Below are 27218 nucleotides of genomic sequence, written 5' to 3' on the forward strand. Positions count from 1 at the left end.
GCGGCCAGGACACCCCTAGGCGCGGCCAAGGCCTGGCCTGCGCCTAGGGTAGGTGTGGGCTCCTTGTGGCCCCCTCCATCTCGTCTTCTGGCTCCGTGAGTCTTTAGGTGAAATATGAGTTTTTCTATATTTTTCGGGGATTCTCCTGAAAGTTGGATTTCTGCACAAAAACGAGACACCCGAGCAAATCTGCTGAAAACAGCGTTAGTTGCATTCAAAACACACAAGATAGAGGCCAAACAACAGCAAAACTGTTCGGAGAAAGTAGATATGTTTTGGACGTATCAGGCATCACCCCACTGTCCTCTTCCATCCTCTCCGACACGGGAGACAACCTCGGGATCTCCTCACCAAGGGACAACAACAGTGCATCTGCTGCAGATTCTTATATGCAACCATCGTCGGGATGTTCAGTGCCGGATGCAACTACACCTCCTCCTGCTGCTGCACCGCGCACTCGACTACAAAAAGGTACAAAAAATACAAAAATTTGTTCTGATGGCACAATTCTTTGGGCATTGTTAACTTCTTCACGAGAACCATAAATCACTTGAGGCTCCCACTGATGCAAAGCTGGAAACATGTTATGCAAGATGAGTATAATGCTCTCATGGCCAACAACGTATGGCATCTTGTTCCTCCAAGTTCCAACAAAAGTATTATCGATTGCAAGTGGGTCTATCGTATCAAGAAAAAGGATGATGGTACCATAGACAGGTATAAAGCTCGAATGGTTGCAAAAGGTTTCAAAGAAAGGTATGACATAGATTGTGTGGACACTTTCAGTCCTGTTGTTAAGGCTACTACTATTCGACTTGTTCTATCCATATCAGTGTCAAAACGCTGGAGTTTACGGCAGCTAGATGTCAAGAATATGTTCTTACATGGTGTTTTGGAAGAGGATCTCTATATGAAACCACCACCTGGTTTTGAGTCTTCCGTTGCTCCAAATTATTTGCAAGCTTGACAAATCCCTTTATGGATTAAAACAGGCACCTCAAGTACTCTCATCTCATTTCTAAACTGCACACCCTTGGTTTCATTCCCTCCAAGGTAGATACTTCTTTGTTTCTCTTTGATCAAGGAGGTATTGAGATGTTTTTGCTCATTTATGTTGATTGTTGATGATATTATTGTTACTAGTTTCTCTGACACTGCTATCTTGGCTCTCCTTCACAACTTCAGTCATGAGTTTTCTCTCAAAGATTTGGGGGATCTTCATTATTTCCTAGGTCTTAAGGTTCACAAACATGATGGTTTGCTTTTGAGCCAAGATAAGTATGTTTCTGTTTTGGTCAAACGTGTTGGTATGGAACAGTGTACATCTTGCCCTAGGAGTATTGTTGGCGCTCTTCAGTACATAACATTGAAACGATCTGACTTGTCTTTCTCTGTCAATAAGGTTTTTCAATATCTTCATGTCCCTAAACTACTACACATTGGACATCGATAAAAAGGATCTTAAGGTATATACATGGTACACGTACATACTATTGTTCTTACTTTTCATCGGACTCCTTCTACACTCCTCAGTGCCTTTTCTAATGCTGACTGGGCGGGTGACTTAGATGACAGACGCTGTACAGAAGGTTTTGCTAACACACCCGGTTGATTGATCCAATCGAGTCGGTCTCGTCCTCACATGGTATTTCATGGCCAGCACTGGCACTGCTACCGCTGCTCCGCCCCCGCCTTTCCTCGCAAACGACAGCTCCTTCTCTTTTGTTTTATTTGGCTCCCCTTTTATAACTTTTTTTAAAAAAAATAGTACTGCTATCATTATTTTTTTAAGATTTCAGCCCCTTATGCATGCGTGAGCTCAAGCCATTTCTGCACCTCCTCTGGCTCTATCCTGTGGCGAAACAGGTTTTGGCTCAGAATCTCGCGCTGAAGGACTGCGATAGCCTCAACCCGAAACCCTGGAGCCCTTTCCATTGCATAGGGTTTCTCCGTGGCCGCCTACGGGAAATAAACTACACTATAAAACATTGCCAAATACACTGATGCTTAAACCTGTCGTTCCGTTATTTCTGTGGTAATGGAATCTGGCTGATAAAGTCGTCTGGAAAGACAAATACGTTGCCCAACACATTAGCTGAATCGAGTGCATACATAACATGGGTAAACCGTACCAAACAAAATGTGGAAGTGTTATATTCATATAGTATGCATGCCTCCTCAAATTATCATAAACATTCTCAGGATAAAGCATTACTGCTACAGATTCAAATGTGCCGATACCAATTCTGAATTACAAGATGTATCCAGATGGTTATTGATCACTGCAATGAAATTACTGCCCCCCGATGTTATTATCTAGAAAACCTGCGATTATGAGGTGCGATTAGTTGTCAAACACAAACATGGTAATGTTAACTATCACAAACCAGAGATTTATAGGTAGCATAGTAAAAACAACACTGTTCAAAAAATCGGCCGAGATACCGATTTATCGGCCGATTTATCGTGAATCGGGTGGTAACCGATAACATTTTAGCATCTCGGCTAATTTATCGCTACACCGATATTTTGACCGATTTTTAGTCCGATGATCGATATTTTGGCCGATTTTCAGTGAAATTTCGCTGAAATTTGGTCTGGCAGTCGTTATTTATGTTCTATTGTCTTGTAGAACTATACATTAGCTCAAAATTTTCATTTTGATTGATTGAAATGCAAGAAATCAAGGTAATACTTCGGTTCAATGCTTCAATATTATCTATGCATAGCATATTATATAAAATTTAGTGCTGAAAATTAGAATTTACAAAAAATAAGCCGATAAATGGCCGACCGATAAAATCGATTAATCGTCCGATAAGCGATTAATCTCCATTTTAAGACTGACCGATAAGTTAGCGATTCACGATTTCTTTTTTTCGATAAAGGATGCTTTATTACTTTTGGGAAGCAATTACATCCAGCCTCTGCATAACCAGGATGCACACAGCCGTTTATGTATCTGGAATCAAAGTATATAAAAACAAGGCGAAATACATATCGAAGCGATGAATCATATAACGCCTAAGATAAGGGTGGCGCAACAATCCGCAGACTATGCTGCCACCCATTTAGGGAAAAAGTATCCCTCGCCGTAGCCTCCAACCGTGTACAGACCTCCGTAAATAGGTCTCGGTTCTCCACCCGCTGAAGAGGTAACCACGAACGGAGAATACCTGTACATCTGTAGATGACCTGCAACAAAGAACATTTTTTATCATTAAAAATCTTGTCATTTCTACTTAGCCAAAGCGCCCAGATAACTGCAAGCGCCCCCACCCTAAGAAGCAACTTAAACCTTGAGCCGACACCACGAAGCCAGTTGCCAAAGACATTGGCTACACTAGTCGGGGATACGGGGTAGACGCTACTTGGATGGTGACCAAATAGAACGTGCAAAATGGCACTTTGGAAAAAAAGTGTTTAATAGTTTCATCATGATGACAGAAAACACACCTTGAACTTCCGTGCCAATTTCGCTTCACAAGATTATCTTTAGTAAGAATAACTCCTCGTGAAGGTACCATCCAAATTTTTTGATTTTTAATGGTATCTTCATCTTCCAGATTTTCTTATTATTATCAACTGGTGTATCGAGTGAAGGACCGCATTGTATAACGATTTAACTGAGAACTTGCCATCTACATGAAGATTCCATCTAAATTCGTCCGGTTTGGGTGATAGATGAATATCTGCCAGTCGGTGAATTAGATCATTCTATGCTAATAGCCTTTGTCCAAGTAAAATCCGTCTGAACGTCACATTCGGGGGTGAGGTAGCCATTACCGCAGCAATGGTATCACCTTTGCGACGAACAATACTATACAGAGCGGGATACTGTTCACTTAAGGGAGCATTGTCTAACCAAACATCTTCCCAGAAACGTATCTGTTCTCCGTTCTTAATCGACAAAGTACCATGGCGAAAGAAAACATTCTTTGTCGCCATGAGACCAGCCCAGAAGTGAGAATCCCCAGGTTTCCAAACCACTTGGGATAAAGTCTTCGAACCAATATACTTTCTCCGAAGGATAGTTTGCCATATCCCCTCCTCGGTAAGAAGCTTAAAAAGCCATTTACCCAGCAGAGCTGAATTCTTAACCTCTAGGTCGTGAACTCCAAGTCCGCCTTGATCTTTGGGACTACAAACTATACTCCACTTCACCAGTCGGTATTTCTTTTTCTCGCTATCCCCTTGCCAAAAGAATCTGAATCGATAATAATCGAGTTTATGCAGAATTCCTTTCGGCAAAAGAAAGAATGATAACATATACAGTACCATATTGGTGAGTACCGAATTAATGAGTACCAATCTTCCTCCCAGGGACAACAATTTACCTTTCCAACTACTAAGGCGTTTTTGTAGTCTTTCTTCCACAATTTTCCATTCAGCAATTGCAAGTCTCCGATAATGAATCGGAATACCCAAATAGCGAATAGGAAATTGGCCTTGCCCACAACAATTGAAAAACAATTGTCTGGTTTTAAGTATTCTAGACTGCACCAAAGTAGTGAAGGAACTGAAAATGGAGTTCTCGTAGACAACATCCTTAAAAAAAACGGCAGCATGTTTTATTGCCATCTAACAAGAAGACCAAATAGAACTAAACATGCTGAAGAAATTATGATGTTCTGACAGAAAAAGAAAAGGGAAAAAGACATTACATAGCAATAATGTTAACTATCTTACTGCTGGAAGGGAATTTCTACAATTCTATGGGGAGGAGCATATATAGGACATAGAGTGTGAATATTGAGATATACAACTAGCAGTACTTTTCATACCAGTAGATATTAAGGGACAAGTAGATCTATACCAGTTTTTGCAAGACTCGGCGTCAGCCATATAGGGAGAGCAACCAATTCATCCAAAGTTCAGGATAAACCACATGAGTTGTGGTATTATTCTCAATGCTGTAAACTCCCATGTCACGAGTTTCATCTTTATGGTCAGATTGTGTTCCTTCGTGATCTTCAGTAAAATATATATGGTTTGGCATCAAGTCTGGGTAATCCTTTATGCTAAAGCAAGATGTCGTGCTTTTCCCAACAAACAATGCATGGTCTCCTATTCCTGTCATCTTGACACGCTTCTTCTCATCAAAATCAACCTTGTACACTTGGAATTCAGTGACATACTTCCGAACTTCTGGTTGTTCATAATTATATGTCTCCTTCCTAATGATTTGGAGGACATCTCCCCATCCTGCCTGAACAATGTGACATTTCGAAACCGTCCGAAGTATTTTGGGTAACAATCTCTTGTGGATGACAGATGGTTCATTTAAGTTGTACGCGTCGATAGCACCTTCATCAGCCATTGCGTAGAACCATCCGGCATGGTATATACAATCTGAATAGTAACTATGCATGTTGAGCCAGTTCCAGTGAGTATCTCCTACTTTGGCAAACGAGAGCTGCATGTACGGCTCGTGGATGAGCATGACAATGCATTCACCAACTAAGGGATCACCCGATAAAGTTGCCTTTAAATAGACCAGGTCACCATACTCGTCCAAAGAAAATGTGCTACGCGCATCCTCTACCCTCGGAAGCTGTCCATCGTAGTAAGACACCTCATACCGTTCAAGAACCCCGTCGTCGTTTAGGAGAGGCTTAACATGCTCCATGGTTGTCACCGGAGGGAGCGCAATCATGTTACCCGTGATCGGGTTAAGCAGCATCAGTTCAGATTTCTGATCCATAGTGACTAGCCATCCGTCCGATGAGCCGATCCAGTTCAATATGGGAGGTTCAGGGAGCGGTATAGTGTAGGTCTTCCGCTCGGAAAGACTGTACATGCCAAGAGCTTTGAGCCCGTCAGCCTCGGTACAGTAGAGTAGACAGGGCGTTTGGTGGCCAAGGCAGATACCGATGCGGCGGGCTATGGAGTAGGCATTGTACCAGAGCCTGCAGACGGCGGCGGATCGGACGAGGTCTGGGCACTCGAGCAACTTGAGCACGTCGCACATTATGTCGACTGGAAGCTCGGACCAATCTGGAGCTGGAGCTTTCATCGTCGATCCACAAACTTAGAGCTGTACGACAAGGCTGCAACTCTGTCCGTGTTCTGCTTATAAATCCTTCCTACGCCAATTTGATCAGGGAAAGAATTGGGTTTGGATGTACCTGATCGAGGAACAAGAGTCCACCCGTCATATACTATCCCTGGAATAGTGGATCTGAATCCGGCCTTGATTCAGAATAGGATTTTATTCCAGGCAAGCTGTACCCGACGACAGTTTCTGACGGTTGGCTGGAGATGCAAATGGATTAGCCTTTTTCATCATCAAGGTTTTGTTAATTTTAATTGATTTTTTGGAAGGTTAGATCTAGCTGCTTCTAATTCTTATGCAGATGGGTGCGCTGGAGCTAATTTATATGAGCATCATATATAAAGTGTACTATACTCAACGAAGGTGGTTTTTTCGTTCATTTTTTTAACACACTTTCGTTCAATTTACTATGGTATAAAATGATGCTCCTTGCCTCCACAACGGGAAGATCAACCCATCGACGATAGGGGACATAAAGAAGAGTGTGCGTGGCTTGAGGGTTTCAGGTGGAGCACGAAATGCGAGGACAAAGGTAGGCTGGAGTACCACGCGAGGCAGCGGGTCCAGCTAAGCAGCAGACCGAACGCAGCACCAACAAACGCTACACCATAACATCTTTCCACAAAAAATAAAAATTAGCCTGTTGCAACAGATAGGTATTCCTTTGTTTCGTCCGTCGCTATGCGCTTTCGTCCAACCTAAATGTGTTTTCGTCCGTCTTTTCGTTCTCATTCCCAGTTTGGTATTGTACGTTCAAAGGCGGGATCTAGGCACGAGAAGAAACTTGACCGAATAAAACAAGAAGACTCAGACCTACACGATTGTTGTGTCGCTAAATATCTGTGCTCCCTAACCTGAGGCCCCATCGGTTCAGATACGTGCGAAGCGTCCTCCCTGACAGCGTCGCTACGTTCGACATGATGATGAAGGGTCGTCAACTGCGTATCAACGCCGCCATGCGAAGTTCATCTAAGATTTGCTTCTTTTTACAAATAGATTATGGATCATTGTTAACCATTGTTTTTAGTCACATTCAAACTAACTCTAGAAGCTCATTTTCTAATGATTTAACAAAAATTAAACCGTAGCAACCCACGAGCAGTTTTGCTAGTCCTTCCTACGCCAATTTGATCAGGGAAAGAATTGGATTTGGATGTACCTGATCGAGGAACAAGAGTCCACCCGTCATATACTATCCCTGGAATAGTGGATCTGAATCCGGCCTTGATTCAGAGTAGGATTTTATTCCAGGCAAGCTGTACCCGACGACAGTTTCTGACGGTTGGCTGGAGATGCAAATGGGTCGAAGTTAAGGGGATTACGCGGCGCCCCGTGCGTGGCGGCAAATCAGATACAATTCAAATTGGATGCTTGAGATGGAAAGCAAAGTGAAGTGAAGGTTTTGGCAGCTTAACCGCCGGTGGTGAGCTTTGCGACCAGGTTGTGAGAGCATCTCCAGCCTTCTCCCCGACGAGGCCCCCAGGACGGCGTTTTGTCATCCGGATGGATGAAAACGATTCAGTCGCGCCCCCGGTTCCTCGTTTTCATCCGGATTAGGCCTTTCATCCGTCCGGAGAGCCCAGGCCATCCCCGGCCCCCCCGGGGAGCACTCGGGGACTCTGGATAAGAGAAAATCGCGGGAACCGTCTGGTGGCCCCGACCTGTCGGCGACAATGGCCTGGGTTTCTACGGCAATACCCTCGTCTTCCCGATCAACGGCACTACCCTCGTCTTCCCGATCTACGGCAATACCCTCGTCGAACGAAAGATTTGAACTCTCAAGTGGTGCAACATAGACAAATTATATATAATTCGAATAAATTACATATAAAAACTTTAAAACAAACTTAAACTACTTCTTCCTAGATGGCCCCGCCTCATCGTCGTGGCGGCGATGTTTCCGGCTCGTCACCTCCTCGTCGGAGGAAGTTGAGTCCTCCTCGTCGTCAGCGACCTCAGCCTCTTCGTCCTCCTCCTCCTCCTCCTGCTCCTCCTCCTCTTCCTCGGCCTCCTCATCGGCCTCTTCGTCCTCCTCCTCGTCGTCCTCCAATTCGTCCTCGCTGGCCGGCGGGGGGGGGGGGGGGGGGATCGTCGCTGCTGGACGATGCAGCTTGATCCCACCAATGGCGCCATCCAGGCGGCTTCCCCTCGCTGTCGGTGTCCGATGGCGAAGACAGATCGCTCATGGTTGACAGAGGATGGTGAGGAGAGAATAGATGAATGGCGTCGGACGTCGGAAACCGTATATGTAGGTCTCTCGATGAAGTGAGCGGCGGTTGCTCTTCCGCGAAGTCCGTGCTCCATTACGGCAGTTCTCGCGTCGACGCCACTGCGACGGTTGCCGACGAGGCGTTTGGGCTCCCCAGACCACTTCGCGGACCATTTACGGCGGTTCAACGTGTCGATGCCACTCCGACGGTTCCCCTTCCCGGCGACTGCACCGTCGATATGCACGCGGTGGGTGAGCGTCAGTAGGCGACCATGGGCTCGCCGCTGGGAAAATGAGCCTCGGCAGACCACAAAATACATCCATCCGGCGCTAAATAGCGCCGGATTTCATCCTGGGGAGCCCCAACAGCTGGGATGCTCTGAAGGGTGGAAATGGGCAAGGACGTAGCCAGTCAGGACGGAAAGTGGATACTGGACCGGGATTCCTTAGCTCTGAGAGCCGTTGGAGCAAAAAATGGACCAGCAAGATTGAATTGGTTAAAAATATTTTCCACACTTAGTCTTGAGTTATCCATGCCTTGACCGAATTGCCTCACCATCAACATGGGCATGCTTAACAGGAACCACATTCCCTTCAGCAAGGATTACTTTCCCATTCTTGTAACCTCAAAGCAAATATTTCATCAGTCTCCGCTTAAGAAAGTTTCTGAATTCACTCGGAATACATCAGCTCCATGTGAGCCAAAACATTCTAAGTGGGATTTTGGTCCATCCTTTGTACAAAGGTGTACCTCTGTCATGGCATTTAGAAATGCATTCCCTAGGATACAGCCGGCTGATTCACCAGCCGTCTCTGGAAACGTCCGATCCACTTAAGTGAGCAAATCTCGCACGTCCCATCACGTTGCAAAAACATTTCGTATGTGGCAAAAAAAATTAGAGTATGTAGCAGCATCGGTCTCCAATATTTTTCATATAGTCTGTCGAAGTCGTGAAATTATGCTGCATGAAATCTCACCAATGCTGCAAATAAAATCTGGAATGTAACAATTTTTATTGCGTATATGTAGCATTTTCGAAATTGCAACAACGTTTTGTAAAACAATTCTGCAATAGATTCAGGATTTTTTGTCTAAATTATCTAACACTAGCTAAATGCTCGTGTGTTGCCACGATTGTCTAAAAGTTTTCTCACTATATATGTGAACATAATATACATGAAATTTATATGTATAGCTAGTGCGTTGAAACCGGATCAAATAATAATAATAATTCTTGCAAAAATATATATAAATAAAACATTTGGCCTTTAGTTTCTATAGGATTGAAATTAAATTTTCTTATCTTAAGGCGTGGCCACGTTAGTCCTAAGTTTCCCTAGTTTTTCGGTGGCATGTCTTAGCCTCGCAAGGGGCTTTTTTCTCTATCTTTTTTCAAACCAATCCGATCTCTTTTTATCTCATCCGGTGGCATCGATTTGTATACCTAGTCATGAGCAACCGAGCCTAAAAACATGCCATCCCTATTCGCCGCTCATTGCGGGAGCGATTCGCTCCCGGTTAAGCCACGGATAGGATGGGCCGGCCCATTAGCGTCTGGCATGTACGGTTTTTCCTTTTGTCTACCCTTTTATTCGGGTTTTTTCGGTTTTGTGTGGTTTTTGCTGTGTTGGTTTTCATGATGACGATTTTTTATTCTGATTTAAAAATTGTTCATATTATAAATTTGTTCATATTTTGAAAAAATTTCAAATTCAAAATTTGGTCAAATTCGAAATTTGTTCAATTTCAAAATTTGTTCAAATATGAATTTTGTTCAACATGAAATTTTTTGTTTTATAAATTGTTCTGTTTTTAATTTGTTGGATTTTGAATTTTGTTCAGATTTTAAAATTTAAACTGAACGAAAAAAAGAAAAGAAAAGCTTAAACGGGCCGAGCCCATGGCTGCCTATTGATTACGCCGGCCTGAGCGGACACGATTGTCCGCTCCGCTTAAGGCGGCCAATAGGCGCACCCTTAATCAACTGACCCCATTCATCTAATCTTTTACCACCTGTAGGCATAGTTGCAGTCTAAGGAGGAACATAATGCTTTGTACGACACAAAGCTTGTCAAGTCAAATGTAGCATATCCATCAAAAGACCTGCTACAGTCTACTGCTAAACAAAAATTGTGTCACCCATGGGCCATCGCTCGATGCATCAATGGGACAAGACTTGTTCCCAAGCTGGTCTCATGGTTCGCACAGTGATATCAAGTCGGTGCAGCTTGGCCTGTTGGCCTTCAAAAACAATAGCACAGGCATTCCAGCAGTGATCCTTGGCCAATTATAATTCTTTCAGAATGGCTTCAGCTTCAAAAGCGCTACTGTCGTACTGAATTACACTACGATTGCAGTATTACAACATTAACCATTTTGCAATCACAGAGGAGAGAGCACTACTACCTCCTTTTCAAGAACACGATAAAAACAGATCAAACTGAAGGTGCTTAATGCTCTGTCGGCAGAGAATCCCAAGGTAGGCAAGCATTTGAAAAGACTTCCCATTGCAAGCCAGACGTAGCAGTTTTCTTAGAGCCATTTCATCGAACAATTGACACATATATGTAAATGGAGTTAATCCCCTTCCTCCCAAACCCCAACAAAATTCAGCGAGGCCTCAGATCTCCTAGAAAGCAAAATTAGTTGAACACACCGACAATCGCTTGTTGGAAATTGGGAAGTACACAGGAATTATATTAACATGAGGCTGCTGATGAGAACTCAGTGGCCTGGACGCTCCAAAGCTTCATGTGCATCGAAAGAGGATTCGAGGAGGCGCTTCCAGACCCGTACGCCCCCTCTCCTTCTTCACCGACGAGGGTGGCCCGAAATACTCCCATTAACACCAACGATGCGTAGCACCATCCTCAATGCACGGGCGGCTCTGCTCCTCTCTATCTCATCTGCTCGGCTTGCTCGCGGACGTTGCCGCTCACATTTTTCCGCCTCGCATGTAACCTCCGCGATGTGGCGACGAGGGCAGCGTTCCGGTGGTAGAGTGCAGGAGGAAGGTGCGCGACGCGGTGGAGGAGGCGGGCTAGCGGCTGTGCGGGCGGCGGCGGAGAGCTTGGGGCGTGTGGACAGATGGCGGCGTCCAAGGAAGCGGCAGCAGGACCAAGACCGTCCCCAATCAAGTTAGCTCGGGAGAAATCCCTGCCGAGAAAGCGGCCGCTCGGCTCTACCTCGCTGCCACCGAAGGCCGCGTATCCCATCACTTCTGCTCTGCTCGAACATCTACGCGCGGGGATCCAGCCATTAGGCCATAAGCTCGGACCAAGTGGCCTGGACCGGAGAGGGAGGCGCAAGAGAAAACCTCGTTATTAAACTGAAATGGTACCCACGATGGCAGATGCAGTATTATACGATTTAGTGGGAGGGCAAAACGGTTCAAAAATTATTGGATGAAAATTTTGGCAGAAATCTTAGCTCCTTTATTATTAGGTAGGAAACTGCTGGGCGTCCCCCGGGGGATCTGATTTCCCAGCCCCCGGGTCGCCAGCCGTTGGATCGGTCATCTTGGACGGCCAGATCTTCTTTTACGGAATGTAGCAAAAAAACATCTCCCGGCAGCAAAAAATTAACCCGCTTTTGCTACATTGTAGCAAAAACGGTTCGATCATGAAATCAAATAAAAAGGCTGAGCTCATGGAGACCTCGCCGGAGAGCTCGCCGGAGACCTCGTAGCAAAAAAAATTATGCTATTGTAGCAGAAAAATGCTAATGTAGCAAAACCCAAATATCATCGGAAAATATTGACGAAGACCTCGCCGAAGACCCTCGCCGGAGACCTCGTAGCAAAATTTCTATATTAAAGTAGCAAAACAACAAAACAATTATAGCAAAAAAAATAGCATCACAACATTTTTTACAAGGTCTGTGGCGAGGTCATTTCTATTGTATCAAAATAGACTTCGCCTAATACATCACCGAAAATACTTAGTAGCAAAATATGTATACTAACATAGCAAAACCATAGAAACGGTTGTAGCAAAAAAAATCTATATATAACAGCAAAATCCATGTAATGCATGTCGCAAGCCGTCGGCAGCAAGGAAGGCCACCGCCGGCAGCAACTTGGCCCGCCGTCAGCAGCAACGAGGGCCGCTGTTGGCAGCAACCTGGCTCGCCCATGGTAGCACCGCCGGGTCGGTGGCGCCGTGCTTGTGCTAGGTGTAGGCGCAGCGGCGGAGAAGCAGCAAGGATTCGTGGGGCCACCGGAGGAGCAGCACGGTGTGGGGGCGGCGGGGGAGCAGCATGGTCCTGGGGGCACTCCGCGCGGCCCGTCCCTGCTCCAGCGCAAGGTCCTCCCCGCTCCAGCGCGTGCGCCGAGGGTAGCCATCTTGGCCTTCCCCGGGGGCGGCGGCAGCGAGAGGAGAACAACCGGCGGCGTGCGCGGACCGAGGCAGCGGCGCAGTGGGGACCTGGCGGCGGCGCGAGCGGAACCCGGCCCGGCGCGCGTGCGGAACATGGCCGGCGGCGCGGAGAGAACAGCCGGCGGCGTGCGCGGACCAGGCCGGCGGCGCGAGTGGGGACTGGCGGCGGCGCGAGCGGAACCCGGCCGGCGGCGCGTGCGGAACCAGCCGGTGGCGCGAGCGGAACCAGGCCGGCGGCGCGGCGGACCTTGGCGGCGGCGCGAGGGAACCCAGCCGGCGGCGTGAGCGGACCTGGCGGCGGCGCGGAAAGCAAAGCATGGTGCGGCGGAGGAGGAGGTAGAGGAGGCGAAGGCTGCGCGCAGGGCAGCGGCATCGCGGCGGCCGAACGCGGCGGCAGCCCGCGGCGGCGTGGCTGGCGGCTGCAGCGGAGCCGGGGCTGTTGCGGGAGAGAGACGAGAAGATAATGTCTTGGTGGGGGCCACTCATGACGCGTCGTGCTGGGATTCCGCGTGAGCGCGTGCGCGTGCGCGATGCGCCTCATCCAACGGCTACGGAGCCGGAGGTTGCAGCGATCTTATCCCCCGGGGGGATTGGATCATTTTCCTATTAGGTATAGACTAGGAAAATGCCCGCGTCGTTGCTGCGGATTCTGCATTTCATCACGGCTACAATTAATTCAGATTTCTTAAAATGAAAGCAAAGATAAATAAAATATGACACTAATATTTATTACCGAACAGTAGTAACTTTTGTTAACAATGTGGTACACTGAACAGAAAAATGTGGTACACTGAACAGTAGTAAATCCATTGCAGTAGTATGCCAATGTGAGAACTAATAGCTCGCCTATTAGTATATATAAGTTTTTTTGCGGGTAATATCTATAAGTTTAACAATGTTTATTTTGGTTTAATATTTTTGATTTTTCTGAATGCTCCTTCACCTCCGGCTTCGGGACGATGATGGCAACGCTATCACGGCTAGCCCGCTGCACCGGCTCGAGCATCGATACGCCGCCGCTGCTGTTACATCTATGCTAGGGCGCCGATGTCTCGTACTCCTCCTTCAACTTGCGCTTCGGCAAGGGGTAGGGAGACGCGGTAGGAGAAGCATGGCCGCATCTCCAGCCTGGGGACGCCGTTGTGGATGCCATCGAGGACGACGGAGAGGGTGCATCCCAACATGACCAAGAAATGGGCTCGCCCGTCCTTGTTCTAGGACGTGAGCGGCCGGATGAAGCCGTCGATGCTGCCCAGTTCTTCGCCGCGGCTGCGTCCAAGAATTCGACCCACCAGACATTGTTGTTGTTGTCAGCCCAGGTGGGATCCGTGCGCTCCTCTGGGATCAGTCGGCGCCGCTAAGCCCTGATATCATCGCGCCACGCACCAGTCCCTGATGTGGGCGCAAGCGGGACATCGATCCGGTTGACGACCATCTTCCAGCCCCTGCTTAGCATGCGCATGTCCGGCGGCACACGGTAGCGCGTCATGTACATCGCACATGCCTCGGTGATGGCGAGGCTACCGCGGCCGAATATGTTGGTGACGAGGATGTTGCGGCGGCTGCTCGACATGGTTGTGGTGTGGGGGTGTGTGGAGGAGCGGACGAGAATGGTGTGGAGTCGCCGAGAATGCGCGTTCTCCTTTTATGCAGCGGCGGCAGTGGAAGCGGCTGGGGGAGTTGGTGGCAATTAACTTCGGCGCGGATGGCCATGCGTGACGAGACTCTTCGCTGCACCGCCTAGGAAAAAGTTGGGCGTCTATTAATGCCGCTTAACCAGAGGAAGGCGACAGACTAAACCCGCGTGCATGCCTCTGCGTCGCTAACAATGATGTCCAAAACGTATCTACTTTCCCGAACACTTTTGCTAATGTTTTGCCTCTAATTTGTGTATTTTGGATACAACTAACACGGACTAACGCTGTTTTCAGCAGGATTGCTCTGGTGTCTTGTTTTTGTGCAGAAATTCAACTTTCGGGAAAATCCTCGGAATTTCTATCAATGGGCCTATTTTATCAGAAGACTCAGGGAGCCAGAAGGGCAAGCCAGGTGGAGGCCCGAGTGCCCCACACACCAGGCCGGCGCGGCCCAGGGGGGGGCGCGCCGCCCTAGTGTGTGGCCCCCTCGGCTGGCCTCCGACGCCCCCCTCTGGACTACTTAAAGGGTTCGATCTAAAAATCGCGAGAAGGAAGTCGAAGTCGCCAGAAACCCTCCAGTACGCCGCCACATCGCGAAACTCCGTTTCGGGGACCAGAAACTCCGTTCTGGCACTCCGCCGGGACGGGGAATTGGAGGATATCATCGCCATCATCATCACCGACGCCTCTCCATCGACCATCCCTGTTTCCCCCATCCATGTGTGAGTAATTCCCCCGCTGTAGGCTGAAGGGGATGGTAGGGATTGGATGAGATTGGTCATGTAATAGCATAAGATTGTTAGGGCATAGTGCCTAGTGTCCGTAATTGGTACTTCGATGATATTGTTGCAACTTGTTATGCTTAATGCTTGTCACTAGGGCCCGAGTGCCATGATCTCAGATCTGAACATGTTATTATTTCATCATGATATGCATTGTTTTATGATCTTACCTGCAAGTTGTATACACATGTCGCTGTCCGGAACCAAAGGCCCCAGTGACAGAAATCGGGACAACCGGAGGGGATGGCGGTGATGTGAGGATCACATGTGTTCACGGAGTGTTAATGCTTTGCTCCGGTACTCTATTAAAAGGACTACTTTAATATCCAGTAGATTCCCTAGAGGCCCGGCTGCCACCGGCTGGTAGGACAAAAGATGTTGTGCAAGTTTCTCATTACGAGCACGTACGACTATATATGGAACACATGCCTATGGATTGCTTTGTACTTGGACACCGCTTTATTATTATCTGCAAATGCCCTGCTTTGATTGTTACATGAGTTTCTCTCATCCATGCAACACCCGTCATCCATCCCTGTGCCTACAGTATTTTAATCCTGCTGTTTACTATAATCACTACTGTTGTCTGTGTTACTCTGCTGCTGTTATTTCACTACTGCTACTGCTATAAGCTGTTACCTCTTGATAAACTCTTGTGAGCAAGTCTGTTTCCAGGTGCAGCTGAATTGACAACTCCGCTGTTAAGGCTTTCAAGTATTCTTTGTCTCCCCTTGTGTCGAATCAATAAATTGGGTTTTACTTCCCTCGAAGACTATTGCGATCCCCTATACTTGTGGGTTATCAAGGCAGTTTTAAGCGCCGTTGCCGGGGAGCATAGCTTTATTTGGAGGTTCACTTGGATTGATATTGTTCGCTGCAAATTCTCCATCATGGGAAAATCTCGCGATCCTAAAGTCGCCATATTACCATCCACTACAAGAAAAGGTACAACTCTGAGTACCTCTACTACTCTTGATTCACCATCTGTGATAAGTCAACTTGTTTCACCGCCACAAGCTTCACTTGCTGGTACTTCTGCTGAATCTAAAAATTCTCATAATATTGATGATGTTTCTGCTGTGCTTGATGATAGTGGTTCATTGGGATCTTTTCTAGATGCTACAATTGCTAAGTCTAGACAAATTGAAAATACTGAAACTCCTAATGCTGCTACACATGTTAATTCACCTGAACTTGATTATTCTAGTGATGATCCTGATGAGGATTATGTGGAGCTTAATGATGATTTTATTAATAGATGCAATGCTACTGCTGATGCAAGAAAAATTAAAAAGTTTCTCGCACAATATACTGTTAGACATAAGCTATCTCCTGATCCTAAATTTTCCACATCTCCTATATGCATTAAGGATAAAGATTATGATTTTTCTCTCGATCTATCTCATATAGCTATTGTTGAGAAAACACCCTTTTGTGGTACTGAAAAAGAAAGTGCTGTAGAACACATGAATGAACTTTCTTCTATGAGTAGCTTATTTTCTGATGATGTTAAGATGCGCACTTATTTTGTTGCTAAATTTTTTCCTTTCTCATTAAAGGATGATGCTAAAACTTGGTATAATAATTTGCCTCCTGGTTCTATTAAAAGTCCAGGTGATTTGCTTGATGTTTTCTTTCGGAAATACTTTCCCGCTAGTGCTCAACATCTTTGCTTCTGAGAAAATTTATAGCTTTGACCAGGAAGATGGAGAGAAATTGCCTGAAGCATGGGCAAGATTTTGCTCTCTTATCAGGGCTCGACCTAGACATGATTTGGAAAAGCATGATTTACTTGATATATTCTATAGTGGACTAACCGTTGATTCTAGAGCATATTTGGATAGTTGTGCTGGTTGTGTTTCGGAAAAGAACTCAGGACGAAATTTGAAGAATTATTGGCTAAAATAGGCCGGAATCATGATGATTGGAATACACCTGAACCAACTCCGATGCCAATATTGAAGAAGAGGGGTTTAATTAAATTGAATGATGAAGATATGAGGGAAGCCAAGAAGTCTCTTAAGGAGAAAGGTATTAGATCCGAAGATGTGAAGAATCTACCTCCCATAGAAGATATATGTGAGATAATTCCCCCTTCATCCATGATTGAGGTAAACTCCCTTCAACACTTTACTAGGGAAGATATTCCGTATTCGAAACCTCCTGCTCAATGCTTAGATGAGTTTGATAATTATATTGTTAAGCAAGAAAATTTTAATATAAGAGTAGAGAATCATCTAATGGAAAATTCTCAAGCTATTAGCAATTTGCATGATATTGTGGAGAGAACCTCCAATGATGTTAAGATGCTTGTTAAACATTTTCAAATGGTTCAAACTCAAATTGATCAACTCACTAAAGTGCAAAATGACTTGTTAAAAAATAATAATTCTAAAGAGAAACATGCTTATGAAGTAACAACTAGAGGCGGTGTCTCTACCCAGGATCCTCTATATCGTGAAGGGCATCCCAAAAGAGTTGAACAAGATTCTCAACGAATTGAAACTAGTGCTCCTTCTAAGAAAAAGAAGAAGAAACATAAAAATGTTGTAGAATCCTCTGAACCTGTTAATGATCCTAATAGTATTTCTATTTCCGATCTTTGCCGAAAGTGGTAATGAACATGATAATAATAATGATAAGAATGATGCTTCTGATAAAGAAGAGGTTGAGGATGAACCTGAAAAGCATGCTAAAAATAAAAAGTATACTAAAGAAGATTTTATTGCTAAGAAACATGGTAATGAAAGGGAACCTTGGGTGCAAAAGCAAATGCCTTTTCCTGCTAAGAAACTAAAATCAAAGGAAGAAGAACACTATAATAAATTTTGTGATTGGATGAAACCTTTATTCTTGCAAATCCCTTTGACTGATGCTATTAAATTGCCTCCTTATTCAAAGTATATGAAAGATATTGTCACTAACAAAAGGAAAATCCCCAATGAGGAGATTTCCACTATGCTTGCTAATTACTCTTTCAATGGCAAAGTTCCAAAGAAGTTGGGCAACCCAGGTATACCTACTATTCCTTGTTCTATTAAGAATAATTATGTTTGAACTGCCCTATGTGATTTGGGAGCCGGTGTTAGTGTTATGCCTTTTTCTCTTTATAAGAGACTTTATTTAGATAAGTTGATACCTCTTGATATATCTTTGCAAATGGCTGATAAATCTACTGCTATTCCTGTTGGTATATGTGAGGATGTTCCTATTCAAGTTACTAATAAGCTTGATATTAACTGATTTTGTTGTGTTGGAAATGCCTGAAGATGATAATATGTCTATTATTCTTGGGAGACCTTTTCTTAACACCGCAGGGGCTGTTATTGATTGCAATAAAGGAAAAGTTACTTTCAATGTTGATGACAAGGAGCATACCGTCTATTTCCCCAAGAGGATTGATAAAGTATGTGGAGTTAATACCATTTCTAATGTGAGAACTATCAAAGTTGGAACAATTGATTGTCCTATATATGATCCTAAAGAAGGTTATCAAAATCTTATGATTGGATCCATATCAATACAATTCAAGGTAACATGATTGATTTGAAGTTTATTTCTTCTTATGCTATGTAAAATTTATTTGGTGGCAAGACTTGATCAACCTTGTTAACAAATACTTTTTATATGCATAGAGGAGGTAAACAACATTTCTTTCTTCCTCCACTTGTTCTACTTGCTGTAGCACTTTTGTTTTGCAAAGTTCCTTAGTTAATTAGAGATTTCAAAAAATTTCCTGGCCAGTAATAATAAACTTAATACCCAGAAATGTGCATTTTCAAAGTTTTCAAAAATTCACAAAAATTATACCGTTGGTCCTATTTTTTGAAAATGCACTGGGAGCACACAGGGATGACCAGTGGGGCACCCCAGGGTGGCACCCCACAGGCCAGCGCGGCCAGCAAGGGGGGCGCGCCACCCTGGTGTGTGGGCTCCCCCTTGCCCCACTTTAGCATCTCTTCCTCCCACACTCTTCTCTCTCCCAAAAAAAATCAGCACCAGCTTTCTCTCACTCGTGTTTCTGCTCAAGAGCTCAAGATTTCTCGATCTCTTTGCTCAGCCCAGATTTCTGTCTGAAATTTGGCACATTTGCTCTCCGGTATGTGACTCCTCCGATTATCCAAGTAGAATTTTGTTTAGTTGAGTATATCTTGAATATTTTGCTGCTGTAGGTAACATGTTTAGTGAGATTGCAGTCTTGTTCTAAGTTGTATAAACTAGTTTTGATGCATGATTAGTACTCTAGCAAGTTCCTATAGTAGTTTCCCTCAATTATATGTCACCAAATCAAATTTTATAATGTTTGTTGAAAATTTCAGAAAATGGAGTGGAATAGACATCAACTAAACCAACAAGAATTGGAGGTGCAAGAAGTCATGAGAGTGAACCGCGAAGAGGGAGTATACCCCTCTTACTACCCGTGCCTGATTTCATGAGAAGTGCGGGAATCTTGGGAGATGTTCGAATCTAATTTCTCGTGCAGGGTTGAATGATTTTGTTGACGGAAAACCATGCCAATATGCAAAATTGACTATGTCTGTTGTGCAGGATTTTAAGTTCAATTGGTCGCAATCTAACCCCATGGTTCAGTACAAAATTTATAATAAAACTGTCAACTTGCCATTTGATGTCTACGCCCCCCTCCTTTTCCTGTAGACAGTGTTGGGCCTCCAAGAGCAGAGGTTTGTAGGACAGCAGCAAGTTTTCCCTTAAGTGGATCACCCAAGGTTTATCGAACTCAGGGAGGAAGAGGTCAAAGATATCCCTCTCATGCAACCCTACAACCACAAAGCAAGAAGTCTCTTGTGTCCCCAACACACCTAATAGGTGCACTAGTTCGGCGAAGAGATAGTGAAATACGGGTTGGTATAAATAAGTAGTAGCAACGGCACCGAGAAAAGTGCTTTGCCCAGGACAGTAAACAAGCAGTAGTAACGCAGCAGTAGTAACGCAGTAAAACAGTAAACAAGCAGCGATAGCAGTATTTAGGAACAAGGCCTAGGGATTAGACTTTCACTAGTGGACACTCTCAACTTTGATCACATAACAGAATAGATAAATGCATACTCTACACTCTTGTTGGATGATGAACACCATTGCGTAGGATTACACGAACCCTCAATGCCGGAGTTAACAAGCTCCACAATTCAATGTTCATATTTAAATAACCTTAGAGTGCATGAAAGATCAATTCGACTAAACCAAGTACTAACATAGTATGCACACTGTCACCTTCACACTATGTAGGAGGAATAGATCACATCAATACCATCATAGCAATAGTTAACTTCATAATCTACAAGAGATCATAATCATAGCCTACGCCAAGTACTAACATGGATGCACACACTGTCACCATTACACCGTGCAGGAGGAATAAAACTACTTTAATAACATCACTAGAGTAGCACATAGATGAATTGTGATACAAAACACATTGCAATCATAAAGAGATATAAATAAGCACTTCACTATGCCATTCATAACAGTGAATAAGTATTCTGTGAAATATAGCCTAAGAGACCCACACGGTGCACACACTGTCACCTTTACACACGTGGGACAAGGAGTCTCCGGAGATCACATAAGTAAAATTCACTTGACTAGCATAACGACATCTAGATTACAAGCATCATCATATGAATCTCAATCATGTAAGGCAGCTCATGAGATTATTGTATTGAAGTACATAGGAGAGAGATGAACCACATAGCTACCGGTACAGCCCCGAGCCTCGATGGAGAACTACTCCCTCCTCATGGGAGACAGCAGCGTTGATGGAGATGGCGGTGGTGTCGATGGAGGAGCCTTCCGGGGGCACTTCCCCGTCCCGGCGGCGTGCCGGAACAGAGACTCCTGTCCCCCAGATCTTGGCTTCGCGATGGCGGCGGCTCTGGAAGGTTTCTGTGGGTTTCATCGAACATATCAGGGTTTTCGCGACGGAGGCTTTAAATAGGCGGAAGGGCAAGGTCGGTGGACTTCTGGGGGGCCCACACTATAGGGGGGCGCCCCCCCCCCTTGGCCGCGCCGGCCTAGGGTTTGGTGGCCCCGTGCCCCCTCTCTGGCGGTTCTCGTGTGTTCTGGATGCTTCCGGGCAAAATAGGAACCTGGGCGTTGATTTCGTCCGATTCTGAGAATATTTCTTTACTAGGATTTCTGAAACCAAAAACAGCAGAAAACAGCAACTGGCACTTCGGCATCTTGTTAATAGGTTAGTTCCAGAAAATGCACGAATATGACATAAAGTGTGCATATAACATGTAGATATCATCAATAATGTGGCATGGAACACAAGAAATTATCGATACGTCGGAGACGTATCAGCATCCCCAAGCTTAGTTTCTGCTCGTCCCGAGCAGGTAAACGATAACAAAGATAATTTCTGGAGTGATATGCCATCATAAACTTGATCATATTGTAAACATATGTAATGAATGCAGCAATCCAAGACAATGGTAATGACATGAGTAAACAACTGAATCATAAAGCAAAGACTTTTAATGAATAGTACTTTCAAGACAAGCATCAATAAGTCTTGCATAAGAGTTAACTCATAAAGCAATAATTCAAAGTAAAGGTGTTGAAACAACACAAAGGAAGATTAAGTTTCAGCGGTTGCTTTCAACTCATAACATGTATATCTCATGGATATTGTCAACATAGAGTAATATAACAAGTGCAATATGCAAATATGTAGGAATCAATGCACAGTTCACACAAGTGTTTGCTTCTTGAGGTGGAGAGAAATAGGTGAACTGACTCAACAATGAAAGTAAAAGAATGGTCCTCCATAGAGGAAAAGCATCGATTGCTATATTTGTGCTAGAGCTTTTATTTTGAAAACATGAAACAATTTTGTCAACGGTAGTAATAAAGCATATGTATCATGTAAATTATATCTTACAAGTTGCAAGCCTCATGCATAGTATACTAATAGTGCCCGCACCTTGTCCTAATTAGCTTGGACTACCGGATCATCGCAATACACATGTTTTAACCAAGTGTCACAATGGGGTACCTCCATGCACACTGTACAAAGTTCTAACGAGAAAGCTCGCATTTTGGATTTCTCGCTATTGATTATTCTCAACTTAGACATCCATACCGGGACAACATGGACAACAGATAATGGACTCCTCTTTAATGCATAAGCATGTGGCAACAATTATTATTCTCATATGAGATTGAGGATATATGTCCAAACTGAAACTTCCACCATGAATCATGGCTTTAGTTAGCGGCCCAATGTTCTTCTCTAACAATATGCATGCTTAACCATAGGGTGGTAGATCTCTCTTACTTCAGACAAGACGAACATGCATAGCAACTCACATGAAATTCAACAAAAGGTAGTTGATGGCGTCCCCAGAAACATGGTTATCGCACAACAAGCAACTTAATAAGAGATAAAGTGCATAAGTACATATTCAATACCACAATAGTTTTTAAGCTATTTGTCCCATGAGCTATATATTGCAAAGGCGAATGATGGAATTTTAAAGGTAGCACTCAAGCAATTTACTTTGGAATGGCGGAGAAATACCATGTAGTAGGTAGGTATGGTGGACACAAATGGCATAGTGGTTGGCTCAAGTATTTTGGATGCATGAGAGGTATTCCCTCTCGATACAAGGTTTAGGCTAGCAAGGCTTATTTGAAACAAACACAAGGATGAACCGGTGCAGCAAAACTCACATAAAAGACATATTGTAAACATTATAAGAATCTACACCGTCTTCCTTGTTGTTCAAACTCAATACTAGAAATTATCTAGACTTTAGAGAGACCAAATATGCAAACCAAATTTTAGCATGCTCTATGTATTTCTTCATTAATGGGTGCAAAGTATATGATGCAAGAGCTTAAACATGAGCACAACAATTGCCAAGTATCACATTATCCAAGACATTATAGCAAATTACTACATGTATCATTTTCCAATTCCAACCATATAACAATTTAACGAAGAAGAAACTTCGCCATGAATACTATGAGTAGAGCCTAAGGACATACTTGTCCATATGCTACAGCGGAGCGTGTCTCTCTCCCACAAAGTGAATGCTAGGATCCATTTTATTCAAACAAAACAAAAAACAAAAACAAACCGACGCTCCAAGCAAAGCACATAAGATGTGATGGAATAAAAATATAGTTTCGGGGGAGGAACCTGATAATGTTGTCGATGAAGAAGGGGATGCCTTGGGCATCCCCAAGCTTAAACAGCTTGAGTCTTCTTGATATATGCAGGGGTGAACCACCGGGGCATCCCCAAGCTTAGAGCTTTCACTCTTCTTGATCATAGTATATCATCCTCCTCTCTTGACCCTTGAAAACTTCCTTCACACCAAACTTCTCATAAACTTCATTAGAGGGGTTAGTACATAATCAAAAACTCACATGTTCAGAGGTGACACAATCATTCTTTACACTTCTGGACATTGCTCAAAGCTACTGGAAGGTAATGGAACAAAGAAATCCACCCAACACAGCGAAAGAAGCAATGCGAAATAAAAGGCAGAATCTGTCAAAACAGAACAGTTCGTAAAAACGAATTTTTAATAAATACTTCCGTTGCTCAGATCAGAAAACTCAAAACTAATGAAAGTTGCGTACATATCTGAGGAACACGCACGTCAATTGGCATATTTTTGTGAGTTACCTACAGAGAAAACAGTCCAGATTCGTTACAGATAGAAATCTGTTTCTGCGCAGAAATCCAAATCTAGTATCAACCTTCGATTAGAGGCTTCACTTGGCACAACCAAACACAAAACTAAGATAAGGAGAGGTTGCTACAGTAGTAAACAACTTCCAAGACCCAAAATAAAAACAAAGTACTGTAGCAAAATAACACATGGGTTATCTCCCAAGAAGTTCTTTCTTTATAGCCATTAAGATGGGCTCAGCAGTTTTAATGATGCACTCGCAAGAAATAATATTTGAAGCAAAAGAGAGCATCAAAAGGCAAATTCAAAACACATTTAAGTCTAACATGCTTCCTATGCATAGGAATCTTGTAAATAAACAAGTTCAAGAAGCATAATGCAACAAGCATAGAAAGATAAAACAAGTATAGCTTCAAAAATTTCAGCACATAGAGAGGTGTTTTAGTAACATGAAAATTTCTACAACCATATTTTCCTCTCTCATAATAATGTCCAGTAGCATCATGAGCAAACTCAACAATATAACTATCAAATGAAACATTCTTATCATGAGTCTCATGCATAAAATTATTACTCTCCACATAAGCATAATCAATTTTATTAGTTGTAGTGGGTGCAAATTCAACAAAGTAGCTATCATTATTATTCTCATCATCAAATATAGGAGGCATATTGTATTCATAATCAAATTCATCCTCCATAACAGGTGGTAACGAAAGACTACTATCATTATAATCATCATAAATAGGAGGTAAAGAATCATCAAAGTAAATTTCCTCCTCAATTCTTGGGGGACTAAAAATATCATACTCATCAAAGCCAGCTTCCCCAAGCTTAGAATTTTCCATAGCATTAGCAACAATAGTGTTCAAAGCATTCATACTAATAACATTCCCATTAGCATGCATATAAAGTTCCATGGGTTTTTAATTCTCTCTTCAAACACATCATGTCCTAATTCAAGATAAAGTTCATAAAGATCTCTCATATTTTTGTTGTTTTCCATTATGCCTAACTAGTGTAAACAAGAAACAAAAAGATGCAATTGCAGGATCTAATGGAAATAGCTGTGAGTACTTACAACGGCGCCGGAAAATAGCTTAGTAGCCGAGATCCGGAGTGTGAGTACCTTTTACCTTTCCTCCCCGGCAACGGCGCCAGAAAATTGTAGGATAACGTTGCATAGAAAACAAAAATTTTCCTACCGCGAACACGCAATCCAAGCCAAGATGCAATCTAGAAGACGGTAGCAACGAGGGGGTATCGAGTCTCACCCTTGAAGAGATTCCAAAGCCTACAAGATGAGGCTCTTGTTGCTGCGGTAGACGATCACTTGCCGCTTGCAAAAGCGCGTAGAAGATCTTGATCACGATCGGTTCCGGCGCCACGAACGGGCAGCACCTCCGTACTCGGTCACACGTTCGGTTGTTGATGAAGACGACGTCCACCTCCCGTTCCGGCGGGCAGCGGAAGTAGTAGCTCCTCTTGAATCCGACAGCACGACGGCGTGGTGTCGGTGGCGGTGTAGAAGTCCGGCGGAGCTTCGCTAAGCAAGCCAGGACAATATGAAGTGGAGGAGCAAAGCTAGGGTTTGGGAGGGGGTGGCCGGCCACTCAAGGGGCGGCCAAGCTATGGTCTTGGGGTGGCCGGCCCCTCCCTTGGCCCCTCATTATATAGGTGGATCCCAAGTGTTGGTGTCCAAGTCTTCGAATAAGACACGAAACCAAAACCTTCCATAGGAGGGGCAAACCTAGCCCAAATAGGACTCCCACCCAAAGGTGGGATTCCCACCTCCCATGTGGGGGGTGGCCGGCCCCCTATGGTGGAGTCCACTTGGGACTCCACCCCCACTAGGGCTGGCCGGCCATGGAGGTGGAGTCCCTTGTGGACTCCACCTTCCTTGGTGGTTTCTTCCGGACTTTTCTAGAACCTTCTAGAACCTACCATAGAACCTTCCGCGACATTTTATTTCACATAAAATGACATCCTATATATGAATCTTATTCTCATGACCATTCCGGAACTCCTCGTGATGTCCGGGATCTCATCCGGGACTCAGAACAAATATTCGAACTTCATTCCATAATTCAAGAACTACCATTTCAACATCCAACTTTAAGTGTGTCACCCTACGGTTCTAGAACTATGAGGACATGGTTGAGTACTCACTCCGACCAATAACCAATAGCGGGATACGGAGATCCATAATGGCTCCCACATATTCAACGATGACTTTAGTGATCGAATGAACCATACACATATATTACCAATTCCCTTTGTCTCGCGATATTTTACTTGTCCGAGGTTTGATCTTCGGTATCACTCTATACCTTGTTCAACCTCGTCTCTGACAAGTACTCTTTACTCGTACCGTGGTATGTGGTCTCTTATGAACTCATTCATATGCTTGCAAGACATTAGACGACATTCCACCGAGAGGGCCCAGAGTATATCTATCCGTCATCGGGATGGACAAATCCCACTGTTGATCCATATGCCTCAACTCATACTTTCCGGATACTTAATCCCACCTTTATAGCCACCCATTTACGCAGTGGTGTTTGGTGTAATCAAAGTACCTTTCCGGTATAAGTGATTTACATGATCTCATGGTCATAAGGACTAGGTAACTATGTATCGAAAGCTTATAGCAAATAACTTAATGACGAGATCTTATGCTACGCTTAATTGGGTGTGTCCATTACATCATTCACACAATGACATAACCTTGTTATTAATAACATCCAATGTTCATGATTATGAAACTAATCATCCATTAATCAACAAGCTAGTTTAAGAGGCATACTAGGGACTTCTTGTTTGTCTACATATCACACATGTACTAATGTTTCGGTTAATACAATTCTAGCATGATATATAAACATTTATCATAAACATAAAGATATAAATAATAACCACTTTATTATTGCCTCTAGGGCATATCTCCTTGAGTCTCCCACTTGCACTAGAGTCAATAATCTAGATTACATTGTAATATACCTAACACCCATGGCATTACGGTGTTGGTCATGCTTTGCCCTAGGGAGAGCTTTAGTCAACGGATCTGCTACATTCAGATCGGTGTGTACTTTGCAAATCTTTACTTCTCCATCTTCGATGTACTCGCGGAGAATCGAGTAGTAACGCAGCTTGATATGCTTCAGCCTCTTGTGTGACCTTGGCTCTTGTGCATTGGCGATGGCACCCATGTTATCACGATAAATGATTAATGGGTCCAATGCACTCGGAACCACACCGAGCTCTACAATGAACCTCTTCATCCATACCGCTTACGATGAAGCCTCTGAAGCCGCTATGTACTCTGATTCTGTTGAAGACTTCGCCACCGTGCCTTGCCGAGCTTGCCCGACTACTTTGCAGCACCATTCAATATAAACACGTACCCAGATTGTGACTTAGAGTCATCGGGATCGGTGTTCCAACTTGCATCGGTGTAACCGTTTACAACGAGCTCTTGGTCACCTCCATAAC

The 27218-nt window shown here is 44.1% G+C and overlaps 1 protein-coding gene across 1 annotated transcript; it reads right to left on the minus strand.

Moving 5' to 3' along the window:
• Positions 1 to 4837: 4837 nt before the first annotated feature.
• LOC139833652 (putative F-box protein At3g25750) lies at positions 4838 to 6016 on the minus strand. The gene has a single exon (XM_071823988.1). The coding sequence runs from the start codon at positions 6014 to 6016 to the stop codon at positions 4838 to 4840; it is 1179 nt and encodes a 392-aa protein (XP_071680089.1).
• Positions 6017 to 27218: the final 21202 nt, after the last annotated feature.

This window comes from Lolium perenne, chromosome 7 (genome assembly GCF_019359855.2).
Source record: "Lolium perenne isolate Kyuss_39 chromosome 7, Kyuss_2.0, whole genome shotgun sequence".
Taxonomy (NCBI): domain Eukaryota; kingdom Viridiplantae; phylum Streptophyta; class Magnoliopsida; order Poales; family Poaceae; genus Lolium; species Lolium perenne.